We start from the raw sequence: 14,846 nt of genomic DNA, 5'->3' as shown, positions 1-14,846 counted from the left end.
CACACATGTATTAAATTGTATAGTTAGAAACAACAACAGTTACAAACTACATTGAAGTAATAACACCCTCCGACCGGCCAAAGTGTCAGTAAGGAATACTAGGTATTTGAGAGTTATGCGTCGTTTGCGCGTAGCTATTTGTAAAAAGAGGTCGGAATTATGGGCCGACAACTCTTGGTTTTTGCCTAAGTTCCTAAGGTTTAAATTTTCAACCAATATCGTGCCACAACCACCGTATTCTCCTGACTTAGCTCTGTGTGGCTTTTGGTTATTCATACTCAAACGACGTCTCCGTAGAAACCGGTTTGAATCGCTCTTGGAGTGATGATAATTCACAAGCAATGTTAGAGACACAGTTTCTCAAAAAGTCACTGTTTGGTATGCTTTAGTGGTCCAAATTTCTCGTCATAATGTTACAGTCAATGGAGAACGCTATAAGATCGTGGATCCAAGGTTAATGCCTTTTTAGTACCTGAATTGGAGGATATTATTTTATTATCTTTATAATAAAGATAAATTCTTGACAAAAACATTAAATTATATGTGTTTTATTTCTTCTTCAAAACCACATGTCTAAAAAACATTCTTAACATAACGTTTTGCCAACACCAGAAAATATGCCACCGCCTTTAACTTTTGAAAATTCTGGGAGTATAAAATGGTCGTTTACACACGAAATTAGGTCTCCCTTATTTGTTAAATGTGGAATTTTCAATTAATTTTAAAGTTCTTAAAAAGGTTGCTTATGTTCTATAGTGTTTTGCCTCCATCCGTATTAATTGCTCATCAACCTGAACAATTTCTTTTTAGCAGTAGTGTGATTAACTTTAAGTTCTGCAGATAAATACTTACATATATCCTTGAATTGCAAGTCAAATTGATTTATTTTTTACATACATAAGTCAAAGCTCTTACTATTGGAAGTTAGTTGTTCTTACTAAATTTAAAATATTACAATCTAACGACATATTTAATATTTTTAAGTCAGTGTAATTTTGTAAGAAAGCAAATTAAAATAATTATTTCAGACTTACCTGTATAACAACAAATCCAATGGGCTGGTACCAAAACTTTTCCGGCTCTCTTGATGCTCTCCACAGAAACAAAGTTTTTATGTAATAACTTTTTAAATTGTGCATATTTGTGTGTATGTCCCGAAATTTTTTAATAATCCTTAAAGCGTTCTTTAAATTATTTTTATTTTTTATCATTTCATTTTCTATGTTATCGTAAGATGCACGAAATGATGTATCACTGTATATACATTTTAACGGTTTAGGAATGGCGTCCCAATCTTTCGATATGCTAGGTAAAATGGCTTTGGAACTGATTAACACTATGCCTGGCACAAAATCCACTGAATACATATAAGGCTCTTTGACAGAAATTGTATGTGCTGGACCTTGTTTGCTGTATGATAAAGTCGTTTTGATATCATTATAAATTATTTCTTTATTTATATCATCTAACGCTTTTGTAAAACAGCTTTCCAACCAACTTTGTAGTAATTGTATGGAGAGTAGACTTTCGGAGGTTACCATTTTTTTTAATTGTTTGTAAGTATTTACATGTTGCTTCTGATTTATAATAACATGAAGTACCTGTGATAAGTCCAATTTTACATTTCCTGGTATTTTTTCATCCTTTACTACTAGTATGCGCTTTTCTTCCGGTAACTTAAGGCGGAATACCAGATCATACTCATTGGGATATTTTACTTTCAAATTATCAGCATAACTCCCTGTAAACGTAAGTCAAATAATTGAATACATTTGGAGAAAAAATCGTAGAGCAAAGATGTTCCACTTCATCACAAAAATTTTTACATAAATCATGTCCAAAGACATAATATTTTCGAAAAAAATAAAGAAATTATTATATACTCATCAAACACACACTTTGAGTTAAGCAAAAATACTTTGGAACAAATTATTTAAATAAGCTAAAACTGAGAATTCTTACACAAGAGAAATTTTTCTTTCAAATACAATATTCACGAACCTTCAAAGGTGCTTCCTTAAAAAAAAAATTTGTTATGAAAAATTTTTGTTTGAAATTAAATTTTTGTATAAGTATTACTTCAATTTTTTTAAATTTCACTATTCTTGCATCATGCTGTGTACCTTAGCATATTTTTGTACAACTGACATTTGTTGGTAACAATTAAAACTAATAAGTATAGATATAGAGCAGTTATGCGCAACGTTAGAATTAGGATTAGAATATTTTCACATACAGTATAGGGTTTGTACGGAGAGTAATAGGACTGATTTTCTTCCGCCGCGACTCCTGAACAGAACAAACATTTTCGAGCGACGTGTTCCTGTGAGTGGCGCAAGCCGAAAATACAGCGTTCGTTAGAGCAGAGGCACGCGATTAAACTCATAAGGAGCCCATTTTGAAAGTTTTTAAAGAATTATAATAATTGGTTCAATCAATTTTTTTTGATCGACTCAGTCCTATTACTTTCCGGACAAACCTTATATGATCTTTGCAGTACTTTGTTCGACAACTGATAGTTTTTCTGTGTACATGTGAAATTAAGGAAACAGATTTCACTTTAGTTAAGTTATTAACATTTTGAACATTTAGCTATAAAACAAGTAAACTGTACTATATTGGTGTCGAGCTATCGTATATAGAAAATGCTTGTTCGGTGCATTATTTCACATTCATGATGTTATGGCATGATCGACACCATGAATCACGATCCGTAATGCTTTTAGTATTCTCCTAAATGCTAATCAGAACAAATTTTTTCAACATAACATGTGTATATGTATTTGCACACGCCCCGACGTTAGAGAAGCGACGATTTGAGCAAATTTGTAAAAATTGTATTTAACGATTTTAACGCCAGGGTGGATGAAGTACATTATTTGTATTTATGATGTTCTTCAAGTCATAAAAAATCTTAAAAGATTTGAAATTAAAGATTTGTTAAATAATAAGTGGTTTAAAGTAACAAGTAAGGAAGAGCTAAGTTGGGGTACAACTGAATATTTCATACTCTTGCAACTTGCTAGGGTTAAAGCCGTGGTAATACTTTCTGGTATATATGTAAGGTTCTTTTCTGTAAAAAGTCAACCATAGGCTCAGGAGTCGTTACGCCGAAACTTGAACAGTTTTGGTTCCATTTATACAATTTTTGGTCGTAAGAAGAAATACTTTAAAGGCATTATTCATGCAAAGTTATATTCCATTATATTAATAGCTTTTTGACAGTACACAGGAAAGTGAAAGAATCAAGTGGAGTTTACAATTGTGTTATATGCAAAGTAGGAGGGGTTGGAGTTCAATTTAACTCATATTCACAATATAGGAATATCCGAAGAATGGCATGTACCGAATTTGGTTGAAATCGGTCGGGCGGGTCTCCAGATTGGTGTAAATTAGATGTACATATATGTAGATCTACAACTATCTTAATTTAGTGTTTAGTTTTGGCACTTTATAAATTTCCGGTTAAGGGCGTTTTGTGAGCGTGGCAGTAGTCCGATTATATCAAGTTTCATTAAGGTATCTCTATTTTACTCAAGTTCCAGCTTACAAGTACGGACCTACGGACATACAGACAGTATCCAGGATTTCAACTTGTGTCTTCATCATAAGAATTTATATATATAAATTCTATATCTATCTCGCTTAGTTTTAGGTGATACGTACAACCGTAATCAAATGGTGTTTAATTTTTGAAAAAAGTACTGTGAAACCGTAATATACTTTCACCATTTGGACACGATGAAGCATTGACTCCCCCATTTTTTCTTAGCACGCATAAACATATGATTTTTGTCCCATTTGTCTTGCTGGTTTTAGTTGCTTAAGGTTGCCATATTGGTTGAAAGATGCATACATTTTGCCTGAAAGAATTCTCCCTAGATTCTCGGTCGGAATCATATCTGAACCTAAGGCAGGTCACTCCAGCAATACAATTATCAGAAAGAACGCCTTTATCTTCTTCGCTTCATAGATCAGTGATAAGAAAATTTATTCATCATGAAAAAAAAATGTAGCCAATATAAAATTTTTAATAATAAAGCACTGCAAAAATGTCGATTCACAGAAATTTTGTGAGCTTCGCGGCGATACGCACAATTCAGCGTCAATATGTTTGTCGGCAAAGTTGTATGTATTCCGTCTGAGATATATGACGACATTGGCATAGTTTAGCGAATTAAAAGACGGCGACTACGCTCTGAAAGTACGCAGTACCCGCCGGAGGAAACAGAGAAAGACCTCCATTTCGTTGAAAGGACCTGTCTTCGCTTGAAATATCCAATTGGCGCCATGTAGGGAAAAGAAGAAACGACTGGCGAGCTGTTGTTAACTCGGCTATAATCGCGTAAGCGGTGTCTACGCCAGTAAAGAAGAAGAAGAACTATGGGGAATTTCTTCCTCACGCTCGTCCTTGTCTGCAATCGTTCAACTGCTTCGTTCTAATTTTTAAAAACAAAAGTGGGGAGTTAGAAATATTGTTTGCGCGGGGCAAGGAGAAGTAAGTACAACCGAATGTGTATTTAAAATTCTAAAAAGGTACTTGCATCGATAATTCATTGAAGAACATTAAGTACAAATTTCGATCGCCACTAAACCTTACAGGAACACTCCCTGAACCATTCTAAGGTTCGTCGTAAAATTTCATTGAAAGCGGTCTAGCCGTTTCGGAGTTTATGACGAACATGCATACCAACATTTCTCTTTCTCTTTTATATGTGGTATACATTGGGTAGTAGAAAAAGTCTTTTCGTATTTCTAATTAAACTTCAACTTATCTATATAAATACATATGAATCGCCAAAATGTATGTACGCTCATAACTTTCATACGACTGAACCAAATTTGATGATTCTTTTTTTATAATGTTCGTTGAGGTTCAGGGATGGTTTCTGCGGAGAAAAAATTCGAATAATTGCCGGAAAACCCCTGAAAACAGCACTTTTCTTTTTCTCATACAAACGAATGAATGTTTGTTCGTTAGTAACGCTAAGAGAACGGCTGAACCAATATTGATGAAATTTTAAGAGGTTGTTCGTCATGGATCGGGAAAGATTTAGAAATAAAGAACTTGTATGTCTTTCATGAGGAAATGTCGGAAAATTGAAAAATTCCAAAAAGTTAATTTTTTCCATACAAATGTTTTTATTGAATTTTTTTGTTTTGTTTTTCAATTATTTAAATCTTTCAAATTTGGCGCTTGCTTCAAAAATTTTCGAAAATTATTCCGTGAAAATGTTATGTGTTTTTCACACAAAGAGATCAATTACAGCTTGAAATTTGTCACGATGCCATGAAGAGGTCGCGCTTATATCGGTCGGCGTTCTTTTTGGCATCAACATACATTAGCAGCCCAAGCCACATGAACGAGTACTCCCAGGATGCGATGATATACGTGCGGTATTATGGGTCGCGATCAATCAGAAAGCGATCGTCACGATGTCATAGCAAGACTTTTCAACAGCTTCGATGGACATTATCTTGAAGCAACGCATATATGGTGCTGTTAGATGCTAGATGTACTCTGTTGAGTGGCAAAAGAGAGATTTGCCGCACGCACACATTCTTCTTTGGATGGTGGAAGGTGGTTACACCAGATCAAATTGATGAAATCATTCAATAATGCGGCAATTCCTGATGCAAAGAAAGATCCAGTATTATAAGGTTCATGGACCTTACGGACACCACAACCCCAGTTCGGTTTGAATGTCTATCAATAAATGCATGAAACAGTATCCACGAACTTTTCTTTCGGAAACACAAACTAGAAATGATGGATATCCACTCTATCGGCGTTGCTCACCAGACGACAATAGCAGAACATTTATCATTCAATTTAGAGGCGTGAGTATCGAAGTTGACAACACATGGATCGTACCATATTCGCCACTGTTGTCTAATTCACATTCAAAATTCATGTCAATGTTGAGTATTGCAGTTTGGTGTAATCGATAAAATACATTTGTAAGTACGTCACCAAAGGAAGCAACATGGCGATTATTGGTCTTGAACGATACGGTCGATACGTGAACTGCAATAAAGCGCTTTGTAGGATATTTAGTATTTGGTTTTGCAATGCATTCAATTTTCCGACTGTTGTGCGTCTCGCAGTTAATTTGGAGAATGGCCAAAGAGTGTTTTCATCCCAGAGAATACAGTATAGCCAGTGGAAACATCGCCAGCAACAAAATTAACATTGACGAGCTTTTTCTTAACATTCTTCAGTGATGTGTTTGTGAGAACATTGCTCTATTCGAAAATACCTTGATATTGTACATGGAATGCATCGTCGAATAGTTACGCAGAAAGCAAGGCCAACCAGTAGATTGACATCCAGGTGTCTTTTATCAACTAATGCATTAGAACGAATTTACACAATCCACACGATAAACAACGATTGTTTCTACCTTCGGTTGCTATTGATTAATGTACGCGGTTCAACTTTATTTGAGTCATTGCTTACTGTGAATGGTATATGGGAATATGTGCAAGTTTTGGAGAAGTACGGCAGCAATTACAAATGCTGGAACACGCTAATCACTCGAATGAAAATGAAGTTCGCATACTTTTCGATATAAACCTCGACATTGTCAAAGACATTTTACATCGTCTTTCCTAAAAATCGGAAATGGTTCAATTTCGGTTGATACTTCCGGTGGTTTGATATCAATTCCATCTTCCCTTTATCAATTCACGAAGGATGAACTCATCACAAATGTTCGGATATTGGCCAAATTATCATAACTACGATTTCTTAAGTGTACGCACAATGTTAGCTGCCAAAAATACCGATGTTGTTGACTTCAACTGGAAGATTCAAAGTCAAGTTCCGGGAGACTTGCGCTCATACAAATCGATCGATCGTCTTGACTATGAAGACGACGCCGTGAATTATCCAGTGGTATTCCTAAATTCTTTGGACAGGCTTGGTATGCCACCGCATCATTTGCGTTTCAAAGTAGGATCTGCCGTTATTATGTTTCCCAATCTTCATGCGCCGAAACTGTGTAATGGAACCCGACTGTTTGTGACGCACCTATCGAGTACAAAGGGACAGAATGCTTGATTCTACGAATTCCTCTGAGTTCTAACGATTTGCCATTACAGTTCAAACGTATTCTGTTTCCAGTGAAAATTGAATTTGAGATGACAGTCAGCAGGACCTAAAGATAGTGTGAGGCATAATTTTGGAAATGCTATGTTTTTCACATGGCCGTAGCGTGCTCACGAGTTGGAAAACCATCTTTTCTGTACACAAGAACAGAAACCGAAAAATGTTGTTTATAAAGCTGCGTTACATTGAAAAAAATATGAAATGATAAATTTAACTTTCTTTTCATTTCAAACTACATAATTTCACGCAGGACAACGGCTGCGGGGTCAGCTAGTTTTTTATAAATATATTCTAATATATAATAATAATATATATATTAGAGTGTGCCATTCTGAGGCAACCTTTTTTTTCAACTGAAAAACAGGCTCAAAACTTTCGAAAATGTTTTTTTACACGATTTTTCGAATGTCAAGAACCGATTCTTAATCCACTTCGACTACTGAAAATCGATTTTAAAAATAGATTATTTTACCGTCACCGTCAGTAATAGTTTTTACTCGTGGTACTACAAAGACCACTGAGCCAGAGTTGACGAGGAATCTCTGGTGTGACGATTTGTTATGTACATGCAAGCGATACTCCTTGTTGGATGGAACATGTTGACTGCTGTCGCCAACCACCTTGACTGATGATGTCAGCCTCGCTAGTTTGCCTGGTTGGTAGTAAGCTTATAGGTGCAGGGTTAAAGGCATCGGTGGGCTCTCTCACCGAATTTTCCGTGATAGAAACAAAGACCTGATGTTCCTAAAGTTCGATATCGTGATCGTGGACGTCTCTCGCTGCTATTGCCGAGTTCGCTGGACAACTCGGAGAGTGCAGCTGTCAGAATCTCTATGGCCCGCTCTAGGTTGCTGAGCCTGTTCTCCACAAAGGGCCTGGTGTCGTAACTGTGATGTGGCTAGAAATGGAAACCACTGCTTGCGTAGGCCTGGACATGAGTTGGTAAGGCCAGGGTGCTGGTTGACATAACCTGAGAACTGGTGTGGTTTTCTATGGCACTGTCTGCAGCTTCGGCGAGCTGGTCAAGCGTGCTATTTTTCTGGATGGCTTTGAGGATTTTGCATACGATGTCAAGCAGCAGTCCCAACCACTTACTGCGAAGAAGCTCTTGTGATGCTCTGTTGCCAGCCAGGGTCCTCATTCCCCTGAGAAGATGAATAGGCTTCCGATTCCCGAGGTCAAGCTCAGTCAACAGCTTGTTGCTATATCTGCGTATATGCTATTTTTCGTCATAGCGGTTTGAAGTCTTGAGTGTAACGTTCTTATAATTTTTAATCATGGCAGAAAATGTATCTAGGAAAAATAGTGAGGTATGGCAGATGTTTGAAGTGGCAATTGCAATATATATATGCAAAATGGTATTATGGAATATTTTAATTTAATTTAATTAAATTTTTAATTTTACTTATTGGTAAAACCAAATTTGAAACTCTTTTCATGGTTGCAATATTCTTAGATATTTATTTATTTATTTATTATTTATTATTAACGCACTCAGCAATTAAACAGAGATTTTTTTTTTTACAATTTTCGAAGAATAACAACGTTATTCAAATTTCTAATAACACTTAGTAATAAATTACATGAATTTTAATAAAAATGGAGTTACTTTTACTCTTTCATATTTATTTATTCTTTTATTAAGAAGCTCTTAATTTCAGAAAAAATGATGGAATAAAAAAATTACGGGTTTTTAATATTTTCCCAAAGATTAGGAAACTTCCGTTAATAATTTGGTATTGAAAATATTAGCGGGTATTCAAAACATTCTGATGGATTATGGAATTCCCGTCATTATTTTTTCTTTGAAAATATTAAAAGCGGGTATTCAAACGAACAAATGATCAAGCGCACTAATGGCAATTCCTTCTAACAAATGTGTGAAACCATCATACCAACTTAGAAATTAATTATGTATACGTTCTAGGTGTCAGGTAGCCGAACCGCTCCAACATTTGCGAAAATGTAGTGAAAAGAAAGGCGGAAAAACGTGACTGGAGTTACAGGAGCCAAAAGAGAATTTGTCGCCAATAACGACAAAATGTTTCCGTCGTTCCCACGAAAGTCAGGTCTACGTAACTGGAGCGTACCCGGACTTTTATACAGCAAAACACTGTCAAATCGGCAGAATTTGCCGCTATCGAGAATCATTTTTGTTGTACTTATAATGCGAATTAGTATTAGTAGGATTAGTTTGACGCAATCTTTAGGAATCACGTTGAGGTTACCAATTTTAGCGTTAATTGCTTTATTTCTCCAATGGTATCAAATGACTTTTATATGAAATACAATAACACCTCGAAACTTTTACTTTGAAAACTTAACGTTCTTATGTATATATGCATTACCGTGCCGCAGCGTCAGAAGTTGCCAGAATAATAACTGTTCAGTGGCAAAAGAATCATAACTTCAATTCCGCTAAACATCTGTAATTGTAATTGTTTAGTGGCATAAGACTCGTAACTGCAATTCAGCTAAATATCTGTAATTGTAATTGTTCAGTGGCATAAGACTCGTAATACTATGATCTGACCGATATTGCAAAATTTGGAAACATATTTCAATGTTGTGGAATCTAAGCCGTTCGGACCGACAATGTGTGTTTTCGGTGAGTTTTCACTGACAAATATCAATAGCGACATTCTCTTGCTCTTGCAATATTGCACGATGACACAAAATGCAAAAAATCCTATACTGAAATATGAAAGGGCAAGAGAGCACCGATTGCAGAATCTAGTGATATATGACGGCACGAAAATAAACATGGGTTTTGGTCTGACATATTTTACAGCCATTGCAAATAATTTTCTGCGTGTGTTTGTTGTTGTGCCGTTGAAAGAGGAAAATTCTGCAATTTCTGCACCGTGCAAGGTTTTGCAAGAGCAAGAGAGTCCCCCTAATATGAGAATATCAAGCGACAGCTGTATTTGTATATGAAATGTAAACAAATATCAAGTGACAATTTAGGGCTGGCAAAATATGTCTTCCAAAAACATCCATTAAACTAGAGCAGGCACCGATAATAATGAGTGGAATGTAAGCAGTGATGCCAACTCAGTGGTTTTACCACTAAAACTAGTGGTTTTACATTCCCTCTAGTGGGCAAACAACTTTTTTAGTGGCTGGTGGTTTTTTTAGTGGTAACTACCCTCTGACGGTAAATACAAAAAATTAATAATATATATTATAAATATTCTTCACAATTGCTTCCACCATAAGATATTTTAGTTCTATTTCAAGCTTTTAAAGAGCTACGAATAAGACAAATAAAGATAGCCTGTTATATCTCAAGTGGGGAGCCTTTTTAACAGCTACATTCCACTATACCCAATTGTTTGATATACTCATACGTTCTCTTTTATTTTGTTCGCTCTTTCTTTTTTCGTAACATAATAAATCTTAATTTTTTAAATCTTTTAAAGTGAAAATTTCCTTGTAATGTACTCCATCATTAATATACTCATATAACAATGTTTAGTAAACGGCAGTATTCTCAAAAATTTAGAGATTTCTGGCTCAAAGACCCTTATTTAAAAGATTGGTTACAAGTTGTAGAAGATAATGACGGCAATAAAGTAGCTAAGTGTAGGTTATGCGGAATCACTATGCAGATTTAAAAAGTCATACAACGACCAAAAAACATCAAGAAAATGCTAAGGTAAATCAAAATAAGATTATTTTTTATTATTCACTTTTTGTTTAAAAATTTAAAATCTAGTGGTCATTTAGTGGTGTTAGAGTCGACACTAGTGGTCCCTGGAAAAATATTCTGGCAACACTGAATGTAAGTTTTCAAGTAGTTTTCAACAACGCTTACGAGTGCGAAGATATACGACTGCAACGACATCTATTGACAAAATAGGTATGGTAATATTTTTGCTAAAAATTCAATAGCTATTTTTATATACTGTATTTCATACATATTTCTAGGACTAGGATATTTTTGACATTTTTTGTGTACCTAATTATGACTCGCAAACGTAAGTTAAATCTTCTAAATTCTTGCTATCATGGTGAACAGTGCAGACGTGAGCAGGAAGAAGTTAGAGCTGGAGATGCTCAACGTGAGAAAAATGTTATCCGCATAGCTCAAGGAAACGCACAGCGTATGGTGACTCAGTAGTCCACTCAAACACCCGTCATAGCCATTTCTCGACGCCGAAAGCAATTCCCAATTAATGGCTAATCAGCGTGCTTCTGAGAAATATAGGAGACAAATAATAATATATTATAAAAATTGCAAAAGCAAATTTAATTGCTTATATTGTCGCGAAAGACATCATTCAATGTTTCCTTACAGCACTTATCCCATCTCACGCCAAAAAATCGCGTATACAAATATGACCACGGGTTTAATTGCAAATACCGAGATTCTAAAAGTTATCAAGAGACACCATGTTGCTCAAAGTTACAAAAATCTCAAACACTACACAGCGAAGCACAAAGAGGACTAATTACAGAACCAGTTACCACTATAGCAACTCGAGTTGATGACAAATGCCTTAATTCACAATTGAGGACATTTCAAACGTTAAGGGAACTCCCATAACTAACAAAACTAAAGAAGATCAGTATTGTGAGGACTTCTCTAAAGCCACAACTACTCGATCAAATAATGGCCGGTACGTCGTACGACTACTACTGGCAGAAAAAAACAAAGTCAGAATTCAGTCTAACAATATTAAACATTTTGTTACTTTTCGAAAAAAAGCACAAACCTTAGATGCTTAATTATTACATATACTAAAATTGTCCAAAAGTCAAAAAATCGACTCCTAATAATATTCAAATGTATAGGGCAACTGGAAATTAAAGGAACACCATATCTATTCTTGCATCTATTGTTGTTCCATATCTTGTAGTACATTCTATCGGATTGTTGTTTATTTCCAACTGAAATTCTTCTTGGAGGAACGATATTAATGGCATATACCCATATAGATATGATTGTCGCCGTGGCGACACAGGTCGTGGTTACGATCACCACGCTATATTATTATTATTATGAAATATATGGGCGATACGCAGTCTATACGTAGTCTATATGTAGCAGAGAACGTAAAATAATAGTAGAGAACTTTTATTATAGAGAAGGTTCACTGCGCAGAGAACGTAAAAATATTTTTGGCTAACTAGGTCGAGATGAGAAAGTTTCACCACTGCCAGCTCGGCAGGAGAAATCTTAACAGTTGCGCTTGAACAGAGCTGAACATTGAATAAAAATTATGCTCAGAACTATGTATATATTGCTGTTACCGACGTATATTAGCTCTTTTGCTTATATTTTTATACGTTTATATGCAAACATGTGTATACATATGAATTGTTTTTGTGCATATACATATCTGAATATAGGTGCAATTGAATACATTTGAATTAATTTACTTTTTCAAAGCAATATTTTTAGTTAATGTCAAAATAAGGCCTATATTTTAATTATTTCTTGTATATATTTGATATATTCATGCTTATGTGGATACTTCATTATATATGTACATACATATGTATATAACAAACTATCATAATATATTAAAAAAATTAAATATATTACAAAAGTGATAAATGTACATGGATCGTATACAAATTTTATTATTTAAAACTTATATATGTATATTCACATGTATACTGACCATATGTATTTATGTTCGTTTTCGCGAATTCAAACCATATTATCACTTATCAGTAATAACAAGTGCGCGCTGCTCACATCTACATACATAAATATGTGCATATGACATTCCCATGCAAATAATGCACAACATACATACTTATTTGCGTTCACATGTAGATATGTATGTCACACGCAAAAACTACAAATATTGTTCTACAAAAACAACAAATACCTGGAATAGCATCCGCGGCATCACAAGTTAATATGGCAGCCAAATGTAGTAAATCTTACAACAGAACAATTTCATTCATGAACGCACGCGCACTTTGAACAAGCAAACTCGCTTCATTCATTATAACGACCACCTTAACCCTGCTTAGATAACGTACGTCTGTGAGACGTACACTTGTTTTATTTTTCGTTCTCTCTCTCACAACCGTTAAAAGGGAATATTCTCGCTTTTTCAATAAAAGTATAATAATTAAAAAAAAGATCTACGTAAAAAAATATCTGCAAAAGTGTTTCCATTGACATCCTTAAAAGACGAAAACTTGAATACGTCTCTCAGACGTACGTTATCTTTTCAGTACTTAAAAATAACGTTATCTAAGCAGGGTTAACATCTCCCCGAGCATGCGTTTGCCCACAAGCGCCTTTTCGCGACGATGGCAAACGCTAAAAGTCATAAATTGAACAACTTTCTGATGCAAACTCGCAAAACACAAAAAACACGGAGTGACAAAAGTGGCAATATAGCTGTTGTCGATTTATAATATTAGTCAATTCCAAAATATTTTTCCGTAGCTCGCAAAAATCTGCGTTGATATGTATGCACCCTTATACGTATACATACATATTTACACAAGTTTGTTTTTAAAGCTGTTAGAGCGGCAAGGGAAGCGGTGACAATCGGAGATCGTTCGCTTATATTTTCGGCACAGCTCGAATTCTCTACCAACAATACAATGTTGTGACGCTTTCATGGATAATATGATACGAGACTCTTTGCTTCGAGAGAGAGTTGTCAAAACTCGCATTTTTTATAATATTTGCCAATGATGCCACTGCTGAAAAATATTAGATTAGACAAGTAAGGAAGGGCTAAGTTCGGGTGTCACCGAACATTTTATACTCTCGCATGATAAAGTGATAATCGAGATTTCATTATCCGTCATTTACATATTTTTTTATTTTGCTGCAAAATTCTGTAGAATTAAATTCTGAGAGATTTACCGACATTTTCGGTGAAAAATTAGGTTAGGTTAGGTTAGGCACTGAGTTCTTCGTGTTCGATATCAGGGACCTTGAAAAGTTATAGTCCGATCACGACAATTTTTTCACAAGGGATACCTCAGCTCAAATACCGTATTTGTGTAAAGTTTTATTCCGCTATCATCATTGGTTCCTAATGTATATATTATCCAGAGAAGGCATCAGATGGAATTTAAAATAGCGTTATATTGGAAGAAGGCGTGGTTGTGAACCGATTTCACCCATATTTCGTACATGTCATCAGGGTCTTAGGAAAATATTATATACCGAATTTCATTGAAATCGGTCGAGTAGTTCCTGAGATGGTTTTTGGTCCATAAGTGGGCGACGCCACGCCCATTTTCAATTTTTAAAAAAAGCCTGGGTGCAGCTTCCTACTGTCATTTCTTCCGTAAAATTTAGTGTTTCTGAAGTTTTTTGTTAGTCGGTTAACGCACTTTTGGTGATTTTCAACATAACCTTTGTATGGGAGGTGGGCGTGGTTATTATCCGATCTCTTCCATTTTTGAACTGTATATGGAAATGCCTGAAGGAAATGACTCTATAGAGTTTGGTTGACATAGCTATAGTAGTTTCCGAGATATGTACAAAAAACTTAGTAGAGGGCGGGGCCACGCCCACTTTTCCAAAAATATTACGTCCAAATATGCCCCTCCCTAATGCGATCCTTTATGCCAAATTTCACTTTAATATCTTTATTTATGGCTTAGTTATGACACTTTATAGGTTTTCGGTTTCCGCCATTTTGTGGGCGTGGCAGTGGGCCGGTTTTGCCCATCTTCGAACTTAACCTTCTTATGGAGCCAAGAAATATGTGTACCAAGTTTCATCACGATATCTCAATTTTTACTC

The 14,846-nt window shown here is 35.3% G+C and overlaps 2 protein-coding genes across 7 annotated transcripts in view; both read right to left on the bottom strand.

Annotated features, from left to right (window-relative positions):
* LOC125777122 (uncharacterized) overlaps positions 1–14,846 on the bottom strand; it is a 358,233-nt gene that overhangs the window by 187,944 nt on the left and 155,443 nt on the right. The window lies entirely within an intron of this gene.
* LOC105223359 (cyclic GMP-AMP synthase-like receptor) overlaps positions 1–14,846 on the bottom strand; it is a 108,892-nt gene that overhangs the window by 40,263 nt on the left and 53,783 nt on the right. For all 3 annotated transcript variants that reach the window (XM_049451366.1, XM_049451367.1, XM_049451368.1), the window contains one exon: positions 1,035–1,741. In XM_049451366.1, coding sequence (XP_049307323.1) covers positions 1,035–1,741 — 707 coding nt within the window. The remainder of the gene's footprint in view (positions 1–1,034; positions 1,742–14,846) is intronic.

The sequence above is a fragment of the Bactrocera dorsalis genome, chromosome 3 (genome assembly GCF_023373825.1).
Source record: "Bactrocera dorsalis isolate Fly_Bdor chromosome 3, ASM2337382v1, whole genome shotgun sequence".
Lineage (NCBI taxonomy): Eukaryota > Metazoa > Arthropoda > Insecta > Diptera > Tephritidae > Bactrocera > Bactrocera dorsalis.
The sequence above is the reverse complement of the archived record's forward strand: the minus strand, read 5'-3'. Positions and strand labels throughout refer to the sequence as shown.